Genomic DNA, 20823 nt, shown 5'->3' with positions numbered 1-20823 from the left:
AGGGTCTTCGTCTCTGCCTGTTGGGGTTTCATGGAGCTCTTTCCTTTTCTGCCTTAGTCAGGGCAGGGCCTTGGTTCCTGCTAAAATGCTGCCTCAGTCCCTAGACATGGAAAAGAAGACATAAGCTTGTTATTAAAATCATGTATTTATTAATTTCTATTATGGATTTGCCTATTAAGCGAGCAAAGGAAAACAGGCGTGGTTAATATATTTCTTAAAGAATAAAAAACCTTTGGCTTAAAGTCTCCTCCACTCTTAGACTCTGAGGACCCTAGCTGGCCTAGGGCCATTCCCGCATGATGGTCCGATGATCCTTATCAAAAGCCAGAGGACCTGACTTACCAGTTTCAGGGTAATTATCTGGATTTGGGGGAAAGGGCCTTTTTCCCAAAGACAGGAGGGAAGAAAACTTAACTAGGTTTACTAAAAAAAAATCAAGAACTCTGCAGGAGATGTCCCATATCATTTCCTGCTAAAAGATTAAGAATTTTATAGGTGATGTCCTGTATCAGAATCATTTTAAAACATAGAGCCTGAAGCAAGGATTGAGATGAATAACACAAACAGGAAGCAGGCAGGTGGGGTTGAAGGAGCCCACTGCTGGAACCTGGGCTTATGCTGTGTTCATCAGGGAAGGAACCTGATCTGTTTCCTACCTGGACACAAAGGACCTAGGGAGTGAGGGCCCCAGAGCTCATGGTCCATTGGCTTCTTGGAAAATCCCATTGTCTCTCTCTACCTCATCAGCTCACCCCACTGACGGTGTGGTTGTGAGGACCAGAGCTGAGGATGTGCCAGGGGGCTCAGCAGACTGGAGATATTAGAGGTCAGTGTTCAGTCTACTGAGAGAGGCAGGACAGGTTGGTCTGGCCATAGCTGTGATGCATCAGTTAGCCTATGGAATAGCTGGAGAGTTTACCTGGCAAGCTGGAGCCAGAATGGTGTCACCACTGGGTGGCTGTATTAATCACGTTTTTTATTTTCTATACTTTATGGTGCTTTGACATCTTTGGGTCTTGCAGACCTGGGAAGGGGCTGCCCCTCTCTCTCAGGGTTAGCTAATTCCTAGAGATGGCCAACAGCTTGCCTGTGAGTGTGTCTTTGACATGCAAACCAATTAATTCCGAGTCCATATCCTCCCCAGCCTCATCGGGTTCCTGCTGTCCCAGGGCGCTCTCTCCCACCCCAAATCAGGGGTATTGGGAAACTAAGGACCACTCCTGCAGCCCAGAGCCCGCCCGAATTACTCACATGATTTAGTCCCCTGCCTGCTCAGCTTGCCTACCCTGCCTTGCCCGTATATTTCTGGGAAAACCACAATCGAGGCTCCTGCCAGTCCTCTCCTCTGGCTTATTCTGCTTCCTGAACGACCTTGGTGCTTCCCCATATGGCAGAATGTGCCTGTGTCCAGAGGTCTATGAGTATAAAACCTTCTTCCTTCATGGCTGTCATTTCTGGGTCTGCATGTCTTACATACCTGGTTATAAATCCTAGGTACATATGGAAACAGCGACCGATTGAAGACTCGTGAATGTTGAGTGCCTTGTGAATATCATGTATGTTTCGTGTGTCATGAATGTTGGTGCCTCAGCTGCCTCATGTCTGTTTACAGCATCATGGTATTGAGAGTTCAAGTGTATCATACAGCGTATCATGAATATTTAGAGCTTTAGTGCACCGCATGACGATTTGGTGCCTACTTGGTCTCTTGTCTGTCCTATCTAAGCACACGTGTGCTGTACTTATTTTATCTATAGCTAATATGTCTCACATTATTCGCTATACTTAACCCATTTTATGAGTTTTGTCTATAAGTCACAAGATATTAGCTTCTTCATTATCTATGTTTTACATGTAAGTTTGGTTTCCCGTCTGTTTTTCTTGTCCTCTATAGCAGAATTACATATTCTCAACTACGCAGCAAGCACACACTATGGAAAGGCTGTTCGGCTGAAGTTCCCTCCCCCGCTGGGACTGCCCATATGCTGGCAGAAGGGCCATGCTACTTACTCACGACCTCGCACCCTGAGCTGCTATCTTGGGAACCACATAAGCAAGTGAGAACAAAGGGAGGTCCAACCATGGCCTTTGGGTGGCTGAACCCTGGCGTGTCACAGGGCCCCAGGGCCCAGCACCTGGCCCAGCAGCTGATGCTGGGTCACTGGGAATTGCTGCAGACTGGCCAATGACCCACACAAACATCTGCCTCTGAAGGTTGCTGGGGACTTGAGAGGAAGGACTCACTGAGCTGAGGCCTAAACTTGGGAGGGGCAGGTGCCTGAATCACACAAGGTGGCACAGCCAGGGGGCTGGGGAGGGCAGTGCCTAGTCTAATGCCTCGGTTTCAAGGGAGGGGAATGGAATAGACCTACTGGGGAATTGTCTGGCTATTATAGAACTTCGCATGAAATGGTCCTTTCCGATTTTGCATGGTCCTTCCTATAGGCATCAAATACGCGTCCATGGAGGGCTAGACCACTGATAAATCTGAGAGGCAACAACTCTGTCCCTTGTTGGTTTCTAATGATGGAAGCTCAGTTGCAGGGCCAAACTGGATGCTCTGGTTCTCTTTCTTTGGGGTCAAATCCTTCATGTCAACAGCCTCTGCCAGCCCTTCCTACAGCTGCATCCTAACTCTCCAGAATTCCTACTAGGCTCAGGCCTGGACGCTGTGTCACCTGTTTATGAGAAAAAATCCGAGGACAGGAAATCACCAAGGGCAGGAAAACAAGCAGCGAAGTCTCCTTTGGGCCAGTGAGCACTAGCAGAAAAGCCTGGGCTCTGGAGGCAGCCACGTGGGCACTGACCTTCGGATCTGTGCTGCAAGAGCCTCTGTCACAGACGAGCCTCTCAGTGAGTTGTGAGGATTAGAGCCCTGACACGGGCACTAATTCTAATTCTGTTCATGTTTGTCACCTCGTAGGAGGAGGGCTGACTCTAGGACTCGAATCCCCTGATTCCCAACAGAGGCATCCCCAAGGATCACTTTAAGGTTTTTTTCTCCTGTGGGCTCTATTTTGAAACCTTTAATCTTCCTGGCTACATTTATTAATTTGTTCTTTCATATTTTAAAAATCCTATTTGACTAAAGTTTATTGTCCTCGTTTTGTGAATCGAGGACATTTATCGTCAAACACTTTCAACTAGCACAAGATATTCATACTCACTTGATGCAATGTGAATCAAACATAAATAAAAAATTCAATACTATGCAGGCTTATTGAAATTAATATGAGAGACCATCATTACTACTTTGAAGGACTTGATAACTCCTGTTTCAGAAGCTTTACTCCAGATTAAATAACATTGACAAGACTGGCTGACATTTACTGAACATTTATTATGTGTCAGGCTCTGTTCTAGCACTTACGAGATTGGCTTCAGTGGATGTTCGCCGCAGCCTGCTGAGTGAGATGCATCATCAAGTCCTGTGTTATAGATGGAAAACCGAGCTCGGAAACAGCAACACGAATGGGTTAAACGGCAGCAGCTGGAAAACCACCAAGGAAAAGCAGAGGCTCTCCCGCTTCCTTTCTCCCAAGAGAGGAGCTGTGTTGTGCTGTCTTCAGGAGAACTGGAGCTTTCTTTTCGTCCCAAGAATAGCATTGTCCATGATACTCTAGTGGAATAACTGCTCTGCACTGGGAGATAATTTTACCCCACATTTTATTCCTGAAGTTTCGGAATTAACGTTAGAGAAATATATGCCAGACCATCATCTATGAACCCTCTATCTCTTAGACACTTTATTAACTATATTTAAAGATCTACAATGTTTTCTTTTTCTAACTGTAATAAAATATTTCAAAACACCATCCCTTAAATTTTCCTTTTTCTTCCTTTTTGCTTCCACCTCTGCTCCCTGAACTTTTATATTTACAGGTACAAGTGTATCTAATGCAGTAAGTAGTTGATATAAAAGATCAGATGGAGAACTTAAAGAGAACCTGAATGGGTTGTTCCCACAGGCAATTGGCAGAAGCTCATGCAAATCTTCTTGGGAAAAACTTCAGCGTGAGCCTGAGAGAATTTCCATAGTTAAAGTTCCAAGAAACATAATGTTTCATGGAACTTACCTTAAAAAAAAATATATATATATATATATATATATATATATAAAACATATATATAAAAAACATATATATATAAAACATATATATATAAAACATATATATATATATATATATAAAATATATATATATATAAAACACACAAAGAATCAGGACACTGTGAGTGAAAATGAAGAAGAAGCCGGTAGCAACAAGTACATAAAAATTTTACATACTGGAATTATTAAATGGGGAATTTAAAAAGCATGTTTAATATGTTTAAAAAAATTTAAAAGCTTGAAAATATATACAGGGAGCAAAAGATTATAGAGAATGACTGAGCAGACTTGTAAAAGAATCAAATAGGAATCCATGCTATGAAAATATAACTGAAATTAAAAACTTAATGGATGGATCGAGTATCAGATTAGACTCAGCTAAAGACAGAGATAGCGAGCTGAAAGATAGATTCAAATAAATTACCCAGAATGTAGAATAAACAAATGGGAAAAAGATACAAGAGAAGTTAAGAGATATAGAGAATAAGAAAGATCTAATAAAAGTCCACCTGAAATTCTAGGAAGCGACATTAGAAAGAACAGATAAGAAGAAACATTCAGAAGGATAATGGCTGAGAATTTTCCAGAATTGTTGAAAGGCATCGCACTTCGGATTCAGGAAGCCAGAATACTCTCAAACAGGGTAAATAAAAAGTCATCTCTGTCTAGGTATATTATAGTGGAACTTGAGAATTCTAAAATTCTTAGTCAGAGAGGAAAAAAAATCTATCATTAAGATGTAAACTCCATGCAATTGCTGATTTATCCAACTAGACGAGTGCCTAGCATAGAGTATATACCCATAAATATTTGAAAGAGTGAACTAATCACCAACAGAAGAAAGGCAATTAGACTGATGGTTGACTTTTCAATAGAAATTACATAATCAAAAAATAGAAGGGAGAGAGGATAAAGAAAGAAAAAGAGGGAGAAATAAAACAGCACAAAATAAAAAGGCAGAAATATAAATTAATTATCTCAGTTATCACAGTAAATGTATTAAACTTTGTTAAGAGGCAAAGAATCTCAGGATTAAGGGAAAACCCCCCAACATTCTAACTATATTTATAAGAAACACACCTATAATAAAGGACACAGGAAAGCTGAAAATCAAACTAATGAAAAGGATATACCAGGCGAATACTATCTATGCTTGTTTCACGAACAATATTTTCATGAAAACAAAAGTATTTCATGAAAACAAAGTATTTTCATGAAAAAAATTCATATAGAAAAAGAAAGCTAGTGTATCTACATTTATATTTGCTAAAGTAGCTTTAAGTTAAAGAAGTTTTACAAGTCATAAGCAGTGTCCCTAAATACTGAGAAAGGTTTAATTTCAACCAGAAAGCAATAACAATTCTAAATATGCATGTACTATTTTAATAATGCTGTTTCAAAATATATAAATCAAAATCTAGCAGAAATACAGGGAGAAACTGAGAAAACCATCATCATAGTGAAAGATTTTAAACACATCTTTTAGTAATTAATCAAGTAGATGAAAAATTTAGCAAGATTATAGCAGATTTGAGTAGCACAATTGACAAACCTGATCTCACCAACACATAGAGAAGAATATACCTAACCAACTGATGAATAAACACTCCTAAAACACTTAAGAAAAATCGATCCTGTGGTAGGCTGTTAAACCTTAACGATTTTCAAAGAGTTAGTCAACATTTTTTACTATAATGCAGTTAAATGGAAAATCAATAAAAGATAATAAGAAAATCCTTGTAAGTTTGAAAAGTAATGAACGAAATTCGAAATAACTAATAAATAAATAAATCTAAATAAATAAATCATATTGAAAATTAGAAGCTATTCTTAACTAAATTATATCATTGATACTAGATAATAAAACCTGAGAGATACAACGCTTAGAGGAAAATATATGGTTTAAATTATAAAAGAAGATTCTGAATTCTGAAGGAAGCCAACAATTTGTGAAAAACAGAGAATAACAAACTAAACCAGAAAAAACAGAAGAAAGGAAATAAAAATAAAAAATAAAAAAAGCAGAAATTAATGACAGAGAAAATAGTCATACAATAGAGCACCAAAAGTTAATTCTTTGGAAAAAAACAACGATGTAGTAAAACAGACAAACCAAACTCCAGCAGAACTGAAAGAGAGAGAAGCACATCATTTCACTCATACAAACTCTTCTAGAGGACTGAATAACCTGTTTCTAATTTATTTTATAAGGCTAGCACAAGCTTGAATCCAAAACCAGACAAGGACATTTCAAGACAGGAAAATTGCAGGCTAACTTCACTCAGAACTTAGAATATCTATTTAACTACCTATGTAGCTATGTACCTACCTACCTACCTATCTCTCTGTATCTATCTTAAATCTAGCAATATGTTAAAAAGATATTGTGATCAACTTGGAAGTTGGGTTTATGTCAGGTATGCAAGGAAGGCAAAGTTGAAAATCAATTTCTTAGAAAATCAATTAATGTATTTCATTATATTAAGAAACAAACAGAGACTTCTGATTGTGGCCATTATGGACTAGCAGAGTCTCCTGTGTCATAAACAACTAAAAATGTAACGTATGGAACAGAGGTTTTCAGACTTTGGACCAAAAGAAGTGCGAGACTGTGATCTCTGAGAGAGGGGAACAGAGACAAGTGGGGTGACCCCTACAATTGCTTTGTCTTTTGCTTGGAAGCATCTTCCCGACCACAGTGTAGGGAGAAGGGTCCCAAGCAGAGCATGAGTCACCGAGTCAAGAAGATAGAGCTCAGATTTCAGGAAAGTAGAAGATGCTGCCAATTGTGAGGCAGAGTTCCAGAGAGGAGAGATTTAGATAGAAAAAGGGACCCAGAAATCCCCATGGGGTCCCCTTGAGACTTTGCTGAATACTTAAGCTACAGAGGAGTGGGTAAAACTCCATGAGTGTGGGCAAAGAATGACCTGGAAGCTTTAAACTCAACAATTTCCACAGCTCCATAGGACAGTCTGACCAGTCAGACCAGAAAGGCCTTGCTAATCACCAGGGCTATTTAGTACTGATGCCCGGAGGGGCATACATGACTAGCTGGGCTAAAACATCTCTAGAGCAAAGGCTACTATGAACAGACTCTACCAAAGCTTACAAACAAGCCTTGGAAAGATCAAGCTGATTTAATTCTCAGCCAGAAAAAAGCTCAATATCCTTTAAAATCCAGACACTCAGCAATGTTTGAAATATATAGCATCTAATAAAAAACTATTATACCCGTCAATAAGCAGAAAAATGTGACCCATAACCAGAAGAAAAATCAGTCAATAAGAACAGACCCAGGATTAACAAACAGACCTAGAAATAAATGAAAGATATGATAGAATCAACAAATAAGAACTTTAAGAAAATTATTATAAATATACTCAGTATGCTCAAAGATTTAAAGGAAAATAGGAACAGAATGAGAAGAGAAATGAAAGCTTTCTAGAGATTAAAAAACTATAAAATCCTAGATGAAAAATTTCCTGAATGGGATTTATACCAGATTAAGCACTGCAGAAGAAGGAAAAAAATAGTCAATACCAACATATAGTAATAGAAACTACACTAAAGCACATAGAGAGAAATAGGTTGGAAAAATAATAAGCAAAGCATCAGTAAGCCTTGAGACAAAAATCAAAGCATGCTAACATACGTGTAATTGGAGTTTCAAAAGGAGAGGTGGCAGGGTGGAGGTGAGGGGGGCAGTGCAGAAAAAGCAGTCGAAGAAATAATGGCTGAAAATTTTCAAAAAATTTAAAGCTACAAGAAACACACACTATTAAAAAACTGTTATCCAAAATATACCAAGAATTTTTAAAACTCAACAATAAGAAAACAAACAGCCCAATTAAAACGTGGGCAAAAGATCTGAATAGGTACCTTGTCATATAAGATACATGGATGGCAAATAAGCATATGAAAAGATGCTCAACATCATATATCATTAGGGAATTTCAAATTAAAACAGCAAGGACATGCCACTACCCACCCACTAGAATGGCTGAATTTCAAATACTGACAACATCAAATGCTGGTGAAGATGTGGAGCAACGGGAACTCTCATTCATCGCTGGTGGGAATGCGAAACGGTGCAGCCACTTTGGAAGACCGTTTGGCAATTTCTAACAAAGCTACACATGGTTTTACCATACGATCCAGTAACCATGCTCCTTGGTATGAACCCAAAGGAGTTGAAAACTTGCACACAGATGTCGATAGTAGCTTTATTTATAACTGCCAAAACTTGGAAGCAACCAAAATGTCCTTCAAAAGGTGAATGCATAAACAAACTGTGGTATCCGTGCAATGGATATTATTCAGCGATAAAAACAAATGCATTATCAACCTCAAAAAGACATGGAAGAAACTTATATGCATATTACTAAGTAAAAAGCAAATCTGAAAAGGCTACATATTGCATGATTCCAACTGTGTGACATTCTTGAAAAGGTAAAACTATAGAGACAGTAAAAACATCAGTGGTCCCGAAGGGCTGTCGGGAGGGAGGATGAATAGTGGAGCACGTGGGGGTATTAGGACTTTAGGGCTATGAAACTATTCTGTATGATACTGTAATGGTGGGTTTTGCAAAATCCATAGAACTGCATAGCACAAAGAGTAAACTCTAATGCAAATGGACTTTAATTAATAATAATGTAATAACTGGTTCATCAATTCACAAATGTGCCACATTAACGCAAGATGTTAATAATGGAAAAGTATGTATGCGAGAAGTGGTAAATGGAAACTCTTGTGTATTTTGCATTGTGTATTTTGTCAGGGCAAATAGTTATCCACATGGGAAAAAAATTAGTTTGGGTCCTTCCTTCACAAACACAGAATAAATGCTGGTTGGATTAAAGACTGAAATGCAACAGGCAAAGATTAAAATATTTAGAAGAAACGTAGGAGAATATCTTTACGATTTAAGGGGAGAAGTGGATTTCTTAAGATACAAAAGACATTTACCATAGAGAAAAATATTGCTATTTTTGACCACTTTAAAACAAACTTCTCTTTATCAAACACATCTTAAAGAGAGTAAAAAGACAAGTCTCATACTGGGAGAAAATATTTGTAGCAACGGAACGCCAAGGAATAGTAGCCAGGTTATGTAAATATTTCCTACACTCGGCAAATAAAATATAAATAAACTAATAGAAAAATAGGCAAAAGACAGGACAGACATTTCACAGAAAACATAAATGGCTCAGAAACATATCAGGGTTTCCGATATTATTAATAATCAGGAAAATGCAAATCGAAAGCACAGCTCGATGCCACTTTGTGCTTATCAGACTGGCAAACATTACAGAGTCATCCTATCAAGCATGGCGAGGGTGTGGGGCGATGGGTCTAAAAGTCCGGCTGTGGGAGCGCAGAGTGTTACAGCCTCTTTGGAGGACGGTGTTGATGACCCAGTGCTGACAGGGTGATGCGGGGACTTCCAGATGATTTGTTAAATAACATATCTAGCAGGGCTTTGAGTTTTTCATCGTGCAGGTGGGATCAAAGGGCCACGATTCTCTTCTGATATGCAAGAGAAGTTTTTCAAGTATCTACGACCTTTAGGAATGCCGAGATGTCATTTACAACATTATACGTCAGTCTCTGAATTATCAAGTGAGACAAGCAGCCAAATATAGTTTTTTTTTGGGGGGGGGGGTGGGGGTGGGGAGGTTATTTTCACACGGTGTGGTTATTTTCACAGGATGTGACAACAATTTCTAAAGTCGTAGGAGTCTAACAAGACCCTGCTGCTCAGAGTTGCAAATAGTGGTGAATATTCACAGCGGCGTCCACTTTGCAGAGAACAAGATGTTCTTTTTCTTTTTTTCCAGTCGCAAGTTCCTAACCGAAACAACCAGTTTTTGTGAACTACTTGTGTGGCGTTGAGGGTTATCCTTGTTAGGGCTGTGTGGGAGTAGGGCTCTGTTCTCATCTCTTTGACTCCTTGAGTTAATAATGAAAAAATATTTTTCAAGGCACGGTTCTGAAATTTCATTATACAACATTGTAAGAAAATAACTAGCCTGTGGAGTTCTGTTTGATTAGCAGATGGAGAGACGGCTGAATGGGATTCGATTTAATAAAAGTGTAATAAGAAGAGTACGTCGTTTTTCTACATTAATAAAGTTGAACACGCACATTTCTTTCCGCCTGGCACTTCAGCTCCTAGAGAAATCCTCATACCTGCTGCAGGAGAGATGCATTATAATATTCAGAGGAGTATTACTCATAATGGTGATAAACTGGAAACGGCCCAAATGTCTTCCCAAAGTAGATAGATAAATAAAATCGTGGTAGATTGAGACAACAGAATACTATACAGCAGTGAAAATGAACTATAACCGCACACATTAATATGCATGCATCAAAAACGTAATATAGAAATTAAAAAAAAAAATCCCAGAACATATGTGATCCCCCAAAGTTTAAACCAAATTATTTGGTAAAACCAAATACCATGTTGTCTAGATTTGCCTATCTATGTGGGTGTTAAAACCATAAAAGAAAGCAAAAGAATGATTAACAGACTCAGGAAAGGCATTTTTCCCTGCAGTGGAGGGACGGGATGGGACTGGGCAGCTTAGTGGCGCCTCTGAGGTCCTGCCACGTTGTTTTCTGGGTGGTCTCCGGGGAGGTGCTCATTTTATTATCCTTTAAACTGTGCGTATATAGCTTATTTATTCTTTCATGTATGTATTTCACAGTAAAGATGTTGTTTAGGAGAGTGAATGGTTCCTGAAGGTACACAAACTTTTGTCATGGGGAGCAAGTCCTAGAGAGGGGAGAGAGGGTAGGACTCAATGACAGGAGAGATTGGCCTTTGATGGCCATAGGAGCCTTTTCCTATTGTAAAGGGGACGGTGACTCTGGGTACAGATTCGGGTGAGTCTGTAGATTGGGAGATTGAAGGTCGTGGCACAGAGTTCCTACACCCTTGTAAATTCCCAGTGATAAGAGCGCCAGGAACATCTTTTGTCCTGCTGAGGGATGAGGCAACCTTGGGTGGGCTCCTATGTGGGGGGCTGGTCACCAGGAAGACCAAAAGCCATGATTAGAAGCCTGGAATTTTCAGGGCAGCAACCCCCTCCCCCCAACTCTTCAGAGAGGGAAGAGGGGCTGGAAACGGAGCTAATGGTCGATTATGTCTGTGTGAGGAAGGCTCAATACAATCACAGTAGTACGGAGTTCAGGGGTAAATACATGCCCGTGCCGGGAGGGTGACACATCCCAGCTCCATGGGGACAGACACTCCTGTGCTCAAGACCCCACCCTGTGCATCTTCATCTGGCTGTTCTCGTCATCCATATCCTCTATCATGCCCTTCAATAACCTGGTGAATGTGTGCTCCCGAATTCTCGGAGCCGCTCCAGCAAGTTAGTTGAACCTGAGCAGGGAATCATGGGAAACCCTGATCTACAGCTAAGTTGCACAGGAGTCGTGGGTAACCTGGGGACCTACTGCTTAAGACCAGCATGTGAAGTGGGCTGCCGTCTCGCGGGACCGAGGCCTGACTCTGTGAGCTCTGATGCTCTCTCCAGGTAGTTAGGACACCCAGCTGGTTTCACGAAGAATTGCTTGGTGTGGGGAAAAGCCCCACACATTTGGTGACCAGAAAGGTCAGAAGCGAAGTGTTCTGTGTGAAAGGGAAAGAGAAACAGAAGAGGGAGAATTGTTTCTTTTCCCCTAAGACAGAGGTCAATTGGCAAAATTGTCCCTATATTTCCTGTGACGTATATAGTGAGGTTCTCAACTGAAATGTGTGTGGGAAACACGCAGAGAATTTGAAGAGAGGGCAGGTATGAAGTGTCACCCAGGACGTGGGAAAGCAGACTCACAGGGGAATTGCAGCAAGCCGTGGTGTCAGGTGTCTGAGGTTTATAGATAGGAACGTTGAGGTCAAACCCGTTAGCCCAGTTGAGTGATTTTGCTCAGCCACATTCAGCTGCTCAGGCACAGACGCACAGGATTCTGGTCTGAACAGGGCTGGGGTCGCCAGGTCATGATGATGAAGGGAGAGAGGGGCACAGATGTGGAGGGCCGTGAGAGGAGGTGATTTAATCATCGAGTATGGAATTTAGGCTGGGTGGGAAGAAAAATCATGGTGGACGAGGGAGGTGATGAGTCAAACAAGCGCAAGGCTTAATGGTTTTGGGGTCTTGATTAGGTCAAAGACGCGTTGCAGTGCGGGGAACTCGAGTGGGCTGAGAGGTTAGTGGGAGAAGATGTTTCAGAGGAAGATTTTAGCAGTTACTGGTGGTGACAAATCTAAGGTTTGAGTGCGTGGCAGAAATGAAGAGATCAAGAGGCCGAGACACTGACAGTGGTTCTCAAGCAAGGACAGAACTGCCCACCCCCTGGGGGCAAAGTGTGTGGGGACATTTGATCTGGCAATGACTGTGACGGGTGGCGGGGTGGGGAATGCTGGTAATTAACGGACAGGGCGCAGAGATGCCACATCTCGTAATGGCAGGACTGTCTTAGCACAAGGTTTGCGCCACTTCAAATGGCAACAGAGCCCCCGGTGAGAAACACTGGGCTAGGGGACTGGATGGGTCATCTGTGTGAATGTGGTGTCACTGAAAATGACGACAGGAAAAGGGGTAGAGGAAGACAGAGCGGGAGGAAGGGGAGCAGATGATGGCAGTGAGGAAGCCGCTGGCCGGACTGGACAGCATGGGACCGGAAGTTTGGAAGGAAAGAGGTGACATTGTTTAGGAGCAACAATGGGAGATGGGGACAGAGCCCCTGCAGGGAGAAGCCAGGTCTCAGATAAAGTCGAGAGGCCAAGAAACATTTGAAAAAGTGAAGGCCACTTGGGCACTCACCTGGCATAGACTGGGGGTTCTGGAAGGCACAGCCGAAGAGGGACTAGTAAGGGTAAGTAGGGGGGCTGGCCCGAGGAGGAGCTGGGGACGAGGATTTGGCGATGGATCTCTCGGGACTTCAGCGCTGACTGAAGTAAATAACCCGGGCTGGCGGAGCGATGGGCGTGCAGCCCTGATGGTCCCCCACGTGAAGTAGACAATCAACCCAAACATCGGTCCAGACTCCCCTGGGCACGGATCGGGGGCTCTGAGGAAACTACCTGTAACCCCTCCAGAGGGTTCAAGTTCATGCTTCATGTTTGTTGGAGTACTCCTTGATTCATATGGATTCAGAAAAACTGAGAAAAAATTCAGAAAATCATTCCACACTGTTGAATTTCGGAGGGGGACTAAACACCAGGTCCTTCAGACATCCGTGTGTCCAGGCGGCCGGACGGCCACCTCGTCTAGGAAACTCTCCCTCCCATGGCAGAGGCGGCTTGAACAGCACGGAACTGAGTGCTGCGGCCTGGAGCAGAGATGCTCAAACTTTAACGTCCACGTAAATCATCCGGGGATCTAGTGAAACGCGGATTCTGATGCGGTAGGTTTGGGGCGGCCTGGGGATTGTCCAGTTCAGAAAACGCTTGAATAGAAAGAGTAGGAGCTTTTTGATTGGCTGGGTTCAAATACGGGTTTTCCCTATGCCACCTGGGTGGCCTTGGGCTAATAACCTCCAATTGTCTTTGCGTAAAGCAGGAATGTCACAGGCTGCCCGGGAGTGCACAGCAGGGGCACAATAAGAGGATTTCCCTTTTCTCCTTTGTCTTGTCCACAAAAGTCTTTCCAGACTTGAGGTGACAGCCATTCTATATCTGTGGGGACACTGGCTTTCTATGGATTATCGACGGCCTGCCAGGGGCCACTGCTAGGGAGTCTCTGGTGTGGCTGACCCAGGAGGAAGAGGCGGCAGAAAGTTTTCCTGTCTTTGTTCGGGGCCGAGTCTGGCAAGCCTGGCTCCTTTTCTCTTATTCCAGTGATCTGCAAATCCCAGCTCCTCTCTGTGTGTGTGATAAATGGCCACCTAGACAGAGGGTCCTAGGTAGACTGGATTTTTTTCTTTGACTCATTTTTCAGTGACCTGTCCAATGCATGTGCCTTTTCCAGCGCAGACCCCTCCTCCCTCCTCCCTCCAGGGGTCTGGTTTAGTGATTTTGGTAACTTCATCCCCGAGTCCGCCTGTCTGCGAGGCTCTAAGCACAGCCTGTTGAGACATGTAGCTCCCTCAGTGCGGCTTGCCTGGGCACTGATCACTGGGACTTACGGGTGGGAAGGAAACGGCCTGGCAGCCAATGGCTCCCCCGAGGCCTGCTAAATAGGCTGGAGTGTTTGGTAGAACCTGGCAGTTGTTCCCAAGGGGCTAGGTGTCAGGGAAGAGCTCAGGGAACATGGCTCTACTCCCCCCATCTGCTCGGGAGGGGTACATTCTCAATGGGACCGTGAAGCAGGGCTGCAGGGCACAGCTGCGCCAGTCCAGCTTCCCCGGTCAGGTTGAGTGGGGGCCCTTCTTCAGTTTTCCCTTGGCCTCAACAAGAAGGAAGCTATTCAGTTCCCACCCAGTGTAGGCTCAAGGCTTGACCCTCTTTGGCTTTATTGTTTGAAGAAGGGCTGGGGTGGCTTGGAGAGGCCTCGGCAAGTCTCTGAGTTCAGAATCCATAAGGAAATAAGGAGCTGCCCATTAATTTACTTCTTGAGAAGCATAGCATGGAGCCGTCAGTCTTTATTAGCACAGACTTTTGCAAACTTAGAAGGTCAATCAATAGCTGGATGATAAGGTGAACTTTAGGAGCAAATAATGGGGGGAAAAAGACTTGTCTCTTGGTATATCTGGCACCCTTTCTGCACGCAAGACCGGCTGCTTTACCAGATTAGAGTTTGTGACCAACATGCCTATTAGGAATCCATTTACAATGGGGCGGGGGCAGGGGTGGCGGGGAGAGTCTCCCTTTGGTTCCTGTCCTGGAGGCGAGAACAGATCATTCCTACTTAGCAGAGAGTGAGCAGGCCCTGACAGACCGCAAGAGACCACTATTTATTTAACCATACTTAATACGAGAATTTTTGAATTAGTAAGGGGGAAATACGCTGGACTAGGCGCTCCAGTTTGTGGGCGGCGAGGCCGGTCACTCAGGTTCCTGAACGCTGGATGCTGCCAGGTGGGGGCGCGTGGCACATGGGTGGGGGGCTTTCCCTCTGCAGGCCTCCCCCACACTGCTGGTGGGGAGGAGAGGGCATTTTCCCTTTTCCCAGCCTCGCCTACATTCCCCAGAAGCTGGGGCTGGCACCCGCTGCCTGTGACGGGGTGTGGTTATGCTCTACTGGGCAGCTAAGGAGTTGGCCCATAGACTTGAACTCAAGAGGAATTCACGGGAGAAACGCACAGGTGAATCCACGATGGGGCGGGGCTGGCCATGTCTCTGCAGAGCAGATGAGAGTCTCGGGTTTTAACAGTGACCTCCCACCCCCGACACAAATACGTAACAGTCATCATCTCCTGGAGGTCAGAAAGCACTAGAAAGTATTTCTTATAAAAGTAGTTTTTAATAAATCGATGTATTTCAATGTTGATAACATGATAGCCCAAGGCTATTCCAAGGTAGCAAAAGTGAAGATTCCTGGTATTTTTCATATAAACACTATGAATGACAGTACAGTTGCATTCAACTTCACAAGAAATGATCTCCAGGTTCATGAAGATTCTTTAACAGCTGTGACACCTTTCGAACAGTGAAAGCGCACGTGTGCTGAGTAGGCAACGACAGTCTAGTGACGGAGCTGCGCTCTGAAACCGCGCGGGAAGAGACGACGGCACGTATGGAAACCGGGGTATCGTACAGAAACGGAGCCATGAGACGACGCAGATTAGAACCCTGGAGCAGTGAACGTGCTTCCACCCGCCTCGCGGAGATGGAAAGAAGCCACGGATCCGAGCCCCGCCGCTGTCTGGAGTGCTGGCCCCCGCACACGCGCAACGCCATCGATCGGGCGAGATCAGAATTCCCTGCTCTGCACAAATGCTGGTGAAGGTAACTCGCGCTGTTGCTGTGGGTCAGGCCAACAGCTGGCTGGATGTCAGGCATCGGGTGGCGGCTCACTCTCTACTACCGCATCGCTGCCTTCTACAGTTCACAGGCCACTCTTCCCAAAGCCGACGCCCCCTTAGTAGGGTTGGGAAAAATCCCCAAGAGCATTTAAAACAAACGGTAGACACCAGCGGCTTCTGACCCTCTAATGCTCTATCACTGCCCAACCCATGAGAAACAGGCTTCATTCACTTGGTTGCAGCTACAAAGAGAATCTCTGACTCCACCATGTCACATGTATCTCAATGATTGGATTTCTATATGGAATTTTTCTTAACAGAGATCAGATAGAAAACAAGATTCTTTGCCTCTAATGGCAAGGAAAAGCTAGCTAAATGCTAGTTAATTAAACCCATTCTCAGTTTTGAACCGTAGAGAGTCAAATGAAATTTTCTAAATTTCTTTATTTCTCAACCTTAAGCGATCTCGCTTCCAGAATTTTATCTGCTGTTAATATGATAATTGGCCACAGGCCACGACTTACTTCTACTAGGACCCTTCACACTATTTTAAAACTCCAAATGCTGCAGATTGAAGTAAATACAACAAAATAACAAATTGTTTGTGTGCTGAGGTGCTGGATTCTGGAAAAGTACAGATGGATGTTCTTGGCTTTTCACCAAGAAGTTTCTAACGGATGGCCACTCCTTTATGTGTCAGTAGCCCAGCTTTAAGTCACGTACATCCGGATGCATTAGAAAAAACTAACCTATCACATTATTAAAAAAAAAAAAAAAAAAAAGCAAACAGTTTTCACTAACCTGGGTTTTGTTGATAAGACTCTTGAGTGAACAAATTCACTGCTACAGTCTTACTGTTCTATTCTAAATGTCACTTTTAGACCTGAACCAAGTCTAGTTTTCACGAAGGTCATATATTCTTCTGTCATCTCTTCAAACAAGCGCTCTGCCCCCACTAAAGATCTGAGAGTAATTTGTAGAGGCTTCCCCTCCAGAAAGAGAACAGTCAAGCATAAATTAGTTAAGTGGCTTCCTTTTCCTCAGGTCAATGCTTGTAACTCAAGGTTTATTTTCCCTGTGAACAGGGTGCGCTTAAGTTGATAAAATGAATCAAAATCAGCTTATGGAAAAGGTAAAAAATGTAGTTTACTAAAAGATACGTATCTTTACAAAGAGAAATAGCTATTTAGAAGTTTAAATAAAAGTAGATGACTTTAAAACTAACAATATATATAAAGCTGAAGTCACTGCCTTCGATAATTTCTACACTGCATCCAGTATTTTCTGTAGGACAGTCATTCTTAAGGCAGAAAAATCGAATGTGACATGTAATGACTTGGCTCTTACGTCCCAAGGTCAAACTGGGAGTGGACTTGAGCAGACCGTTGCCTTGCAAACGAGGTGACTACCTCTATTTCATCCTTAGAGTATGTTATATGAGAGACATACATTTGAGAGAAGAGAAAAAGATGGATTCTAAGATGCCCAAACGTGATTTTTAAATAAGAAGTCGATGAGACTAGGCTTTCTGTTGTGAGGTGAAACTACTCCCAAAACAAACTAATAAACTCAACATACTCTTACATGGTACATAAAATGTTTGAAATATCAAAGAATTACTTTTGGAGTGTGTTATTCTAACTAGTTTCTAAGGTCTAGTATAAAAGGCAGCCTGAAGAATTAAAAGCAGTTGAAAGTCAACTCATACTGCTATTCAGAAGGCTACCATTTAGGATATTCCTACCTCATCAATAAAATCCTGTGCAGGGAGGATATCGATATGTAGTAAAATAACAATGAAGCCCCTCCCAACACATGTGCAAAACCTCTTGTCAGTTACTAGCAAAAATATAACGAAAAACATCTTAATTACAGAATCAGAGGCATCGAAGCCAGACGGATACAATAATGTGCCACCCTGCCTGGGTGGACGGACAACCGGGATGACAGCGACCGCTCGATGAGGACCTCGGACGGGCCACTCGGAGCGGGCGGGAGCGGGGTGCTAAGAGGAACCAGGCCCGAGGTCCGGCCAGCTCTCCCGCAGACAAGGTTCCGAGCCCTCAGGGCTGCGTGTGCGCCTTGACCTCTCCGCATCCTGTGCCAACACCTCGACAAAAGTGAACGCTGACCTAAAAGACAATCTGAAGCAGGTAACGGGACTACAATTGTGTAAGTACCTTTCTGTGTGCCTGGTATTTATGCCATAGCTCTGGCAATTGTCAGAAGTGTACGAAGGTTACCTGCCTCATCTCTGAAGACATGAAGATTTTCTTCTTTCACGGTGGCAGGAGTCCATGCAAGATTTGTAAACAGCGGTACAAAATACTGTAAACATAACTTAACAGAGCTTGTATAAAACAGAAGAAGTAAATCCAAATTTACAAGTGGGTAAAAAAAACAGAGGGCAGCTTCATACAAAGTTCTCCCTCCTGCGCCAAGTGATTTGATTACAAATATAATCCTGAGCTGAAAAACTGGGGCTTGGGGTAGAGCCATCTTTGCATACGGAACATCCAAAGGACGCTGACTCTCTTACTTTCCTCCAGTGATACTCAACTGCCAGAGACAGTTCTGAATGTGTGACTTTGGAGACATTTATAGTTTGGTGTGGCGCCCGGGCCGGGGGCCTGCTGCAGTGCTTGCCATGGAAGCGGAGGCGACAGCGTCCTCCGCCTCCTCGAGCTCGTCCTGGAGCTCCTGGCTGACACTGGACTGCAGGGCTGCGGGCGTGAGCCACTCCTTGGGGAGGCAACTCTGTAGGAAGGGGATGCAGGAGCTGAAGTAGGCAAGTCGATTGATCCAGCGAGGAATCTCTTTCCCGCAAAGAATCTAGAGGAGAGAGAGTGATGTTAGGAAGAGGTGGAGGCCATCTGGCTCCCTGCCAAGGAGCGGGGGAGGGCGGGGGAGGGCGGGGACCTTCAGAAGAGCCACTGCAACCTAGCCTTTGGGGATGCGACTCTGGGCCTTTGAAAACAAACAGCTCCTTAGCGTGGGAGCCTGGGGTCCCTACTGTCAGCTGCCCGCTTTCCTCTCCGAAGAAGCCTGTCAAGTCGCTTACTTTTCACATCTGTAAAACTGAGCTAATTCCATCTGGCTTTCCTTCTTTGATCCTTGCAACTGCTCTGAGACACATGAAGTACTTTGAACAACACAGAAGACAAGACTCTTGTTAACACGAGGTCTGATTAGAGTAACGGGAGCTCCCAGCAGGCGGAGCAGTCAACGTCAGATGCCATCCTCTCCGTGAATTCTCCTCTTCCACAGATTCTACTTCCCTCCAGCGTCCATCGCTCCGCTTTTCCTGGTCCGCATTTTATCCCTTTGCTTCTGACCTTGACCCACTTTTCCCAAGAAGCTCACGCTGGTCCAGAAAGAAGTATCTCCCCAGGTGGTGACCTGGCTCTGAGACTGTGGAAGGGGACTGTGGCCTGGCTGAGCTTCGGTGTGCCGTCTTCCCGAGGGACACGAGAGGTGGGAATGGGGGCAGGAGCCATTCTCCCGCGTCCTACGCTGCTCTTGTCCTGGGGGGTCTGAGCCCCGCCTCCTCCCATCAGACAGTGAGAACCAGGCCCTTTATGGGCAGCTTTGCTCCCTGTCACCCTCCTTCCCTTCTACAGACAACTGGGCTTAACTGAGTCCACACTCCACTGTTCCTGCGGCATTTTTATCTCCAAGTATGTCAAAAAGTAGGATCGTGGGATCTAGAAGTACCATCTACCTTAGTTGATGACTTGGGAAAGAGGTTTCAAAGTACCTTATGTCCCCAAATTAGCTAATATGTAAATAAGGTGACATCTGTAATTAAGCAATGCAACTTTTCTAACGGTTTAGCCTTATGCCTTAATGGTTATTCCCCTTATATGATATCATTCCCATCTGTCTACTCTAAAAAACACAGACAAACAAGTATTATATTATATTTTACACCCAAGACACATTTAGGGCTATTTGCATAGATGAAAGTTAACCACAGAGTGGTGACTAGGAACATGTAGGTTAATGTAGCAGATATTCCAAAGGCGTTTCCTTCATTCTACTTCCTAAGTCCTTATTGTATTCAGCGGCCTACCTTCTTCCATATAGCCATGTGCTTGCTGCAAGGGAAGCTGACTTTATCCCAACCCCTGGGGGTGTAAGTTGATTAGCCTAAAACAGTCTGTAAACTATAAGCCTCCTGTTTCTCCAGATAAAATTTTACTGGACCACAACCATGCCTATTTATTTATCATCTATGGTTCCTGGGCTACAATGGCAGAGGCAGAGTCCAGTCCATGAATAATCCGCAAGCCTGAAATACTATCTGGCCCGTTTGGAAAAAGTGTGCCGATCCTCGGTCAAGTCAGTATCTTTTAAACTTTGAGTCATGATCCATTAGTAGGTCATTCTGCATTGTAAGTTGAATTTTAAAAATAAAATTGATTGTAGATAGTAGTGTAACTGTGACAGCTGATTTGGTTATGTTACCTATGTGTATATCTTGAGTCATAATGTAAAATATACTTCTTACTGTGGGCCGTGGTAAAAAAAATATTTGGTTTATGCACGAACACTGCTTTTCATTTAAGCTTCGCCCTGGTGACCCCTCTTCTAGGAATCCATCCCAGGGGCACACAGGCAAAAACATGAAAAGGAGTATGTATGCACAGGGGTACTCATTGCAGCACTTTTTGTAACAGCAAAAGACTAAAAGTCACCCAAATGTCATTAATAGGAAAGTGGCTGATTAAAATTTGGTACATCCACATGAGGACTATTCAGCTGTGAAAAGAAATGAGAAATATCCCTATACACTGCTA

General features: G+C 43.5%; 1 protein-coding gene across 3 annotated transcripts in view; it reads right to left on the bottom strand.

Moving 5' to 3' along the window:
• DESI2 (desumoylating isopeptidase 2) overlaps positions 1-20823 on the bottom strand; it is a 55175-nt gene continuing 34352 nt past the window's right edge. For 2 of the 3 annotated variants that reach the window (XM_039883247.1, XM_039883248.1), the window contains one exon: positions 15503-18856. In XM_039883247.1, coding sequence (XP_039739181.1) covers positions 18623-18856 — 234 coding nt within the window. In that variant the 3' untranslated portion in view covers positions 15503-18622. Of the gene's footprint in view, positions 101-3370; positions 3642-15502; positions 18857-20823 lie in introns of those variants that run through there. The other variant, XR_005657355.1, reaches the window with a different exon arrangement.

Source organism: Pteropus medius, unplaced genomic scaffold (genome assembly GCF_902729225.1).
Source record: "Pteropus medius unplaced genomic scaffold, Ma_sr-lr_union100, whole genome shotgun sequence".
NCBI lineage: Eukaryota > Metazoa > Chordata > Mammalia > Chiroptera > Pteropodidae > Pteropus > Pteropus medius.
Note: the sequence above shows the minus strand (reverse complement) of the source record. Positions and strands in the feature narration are given on the sequence as shown.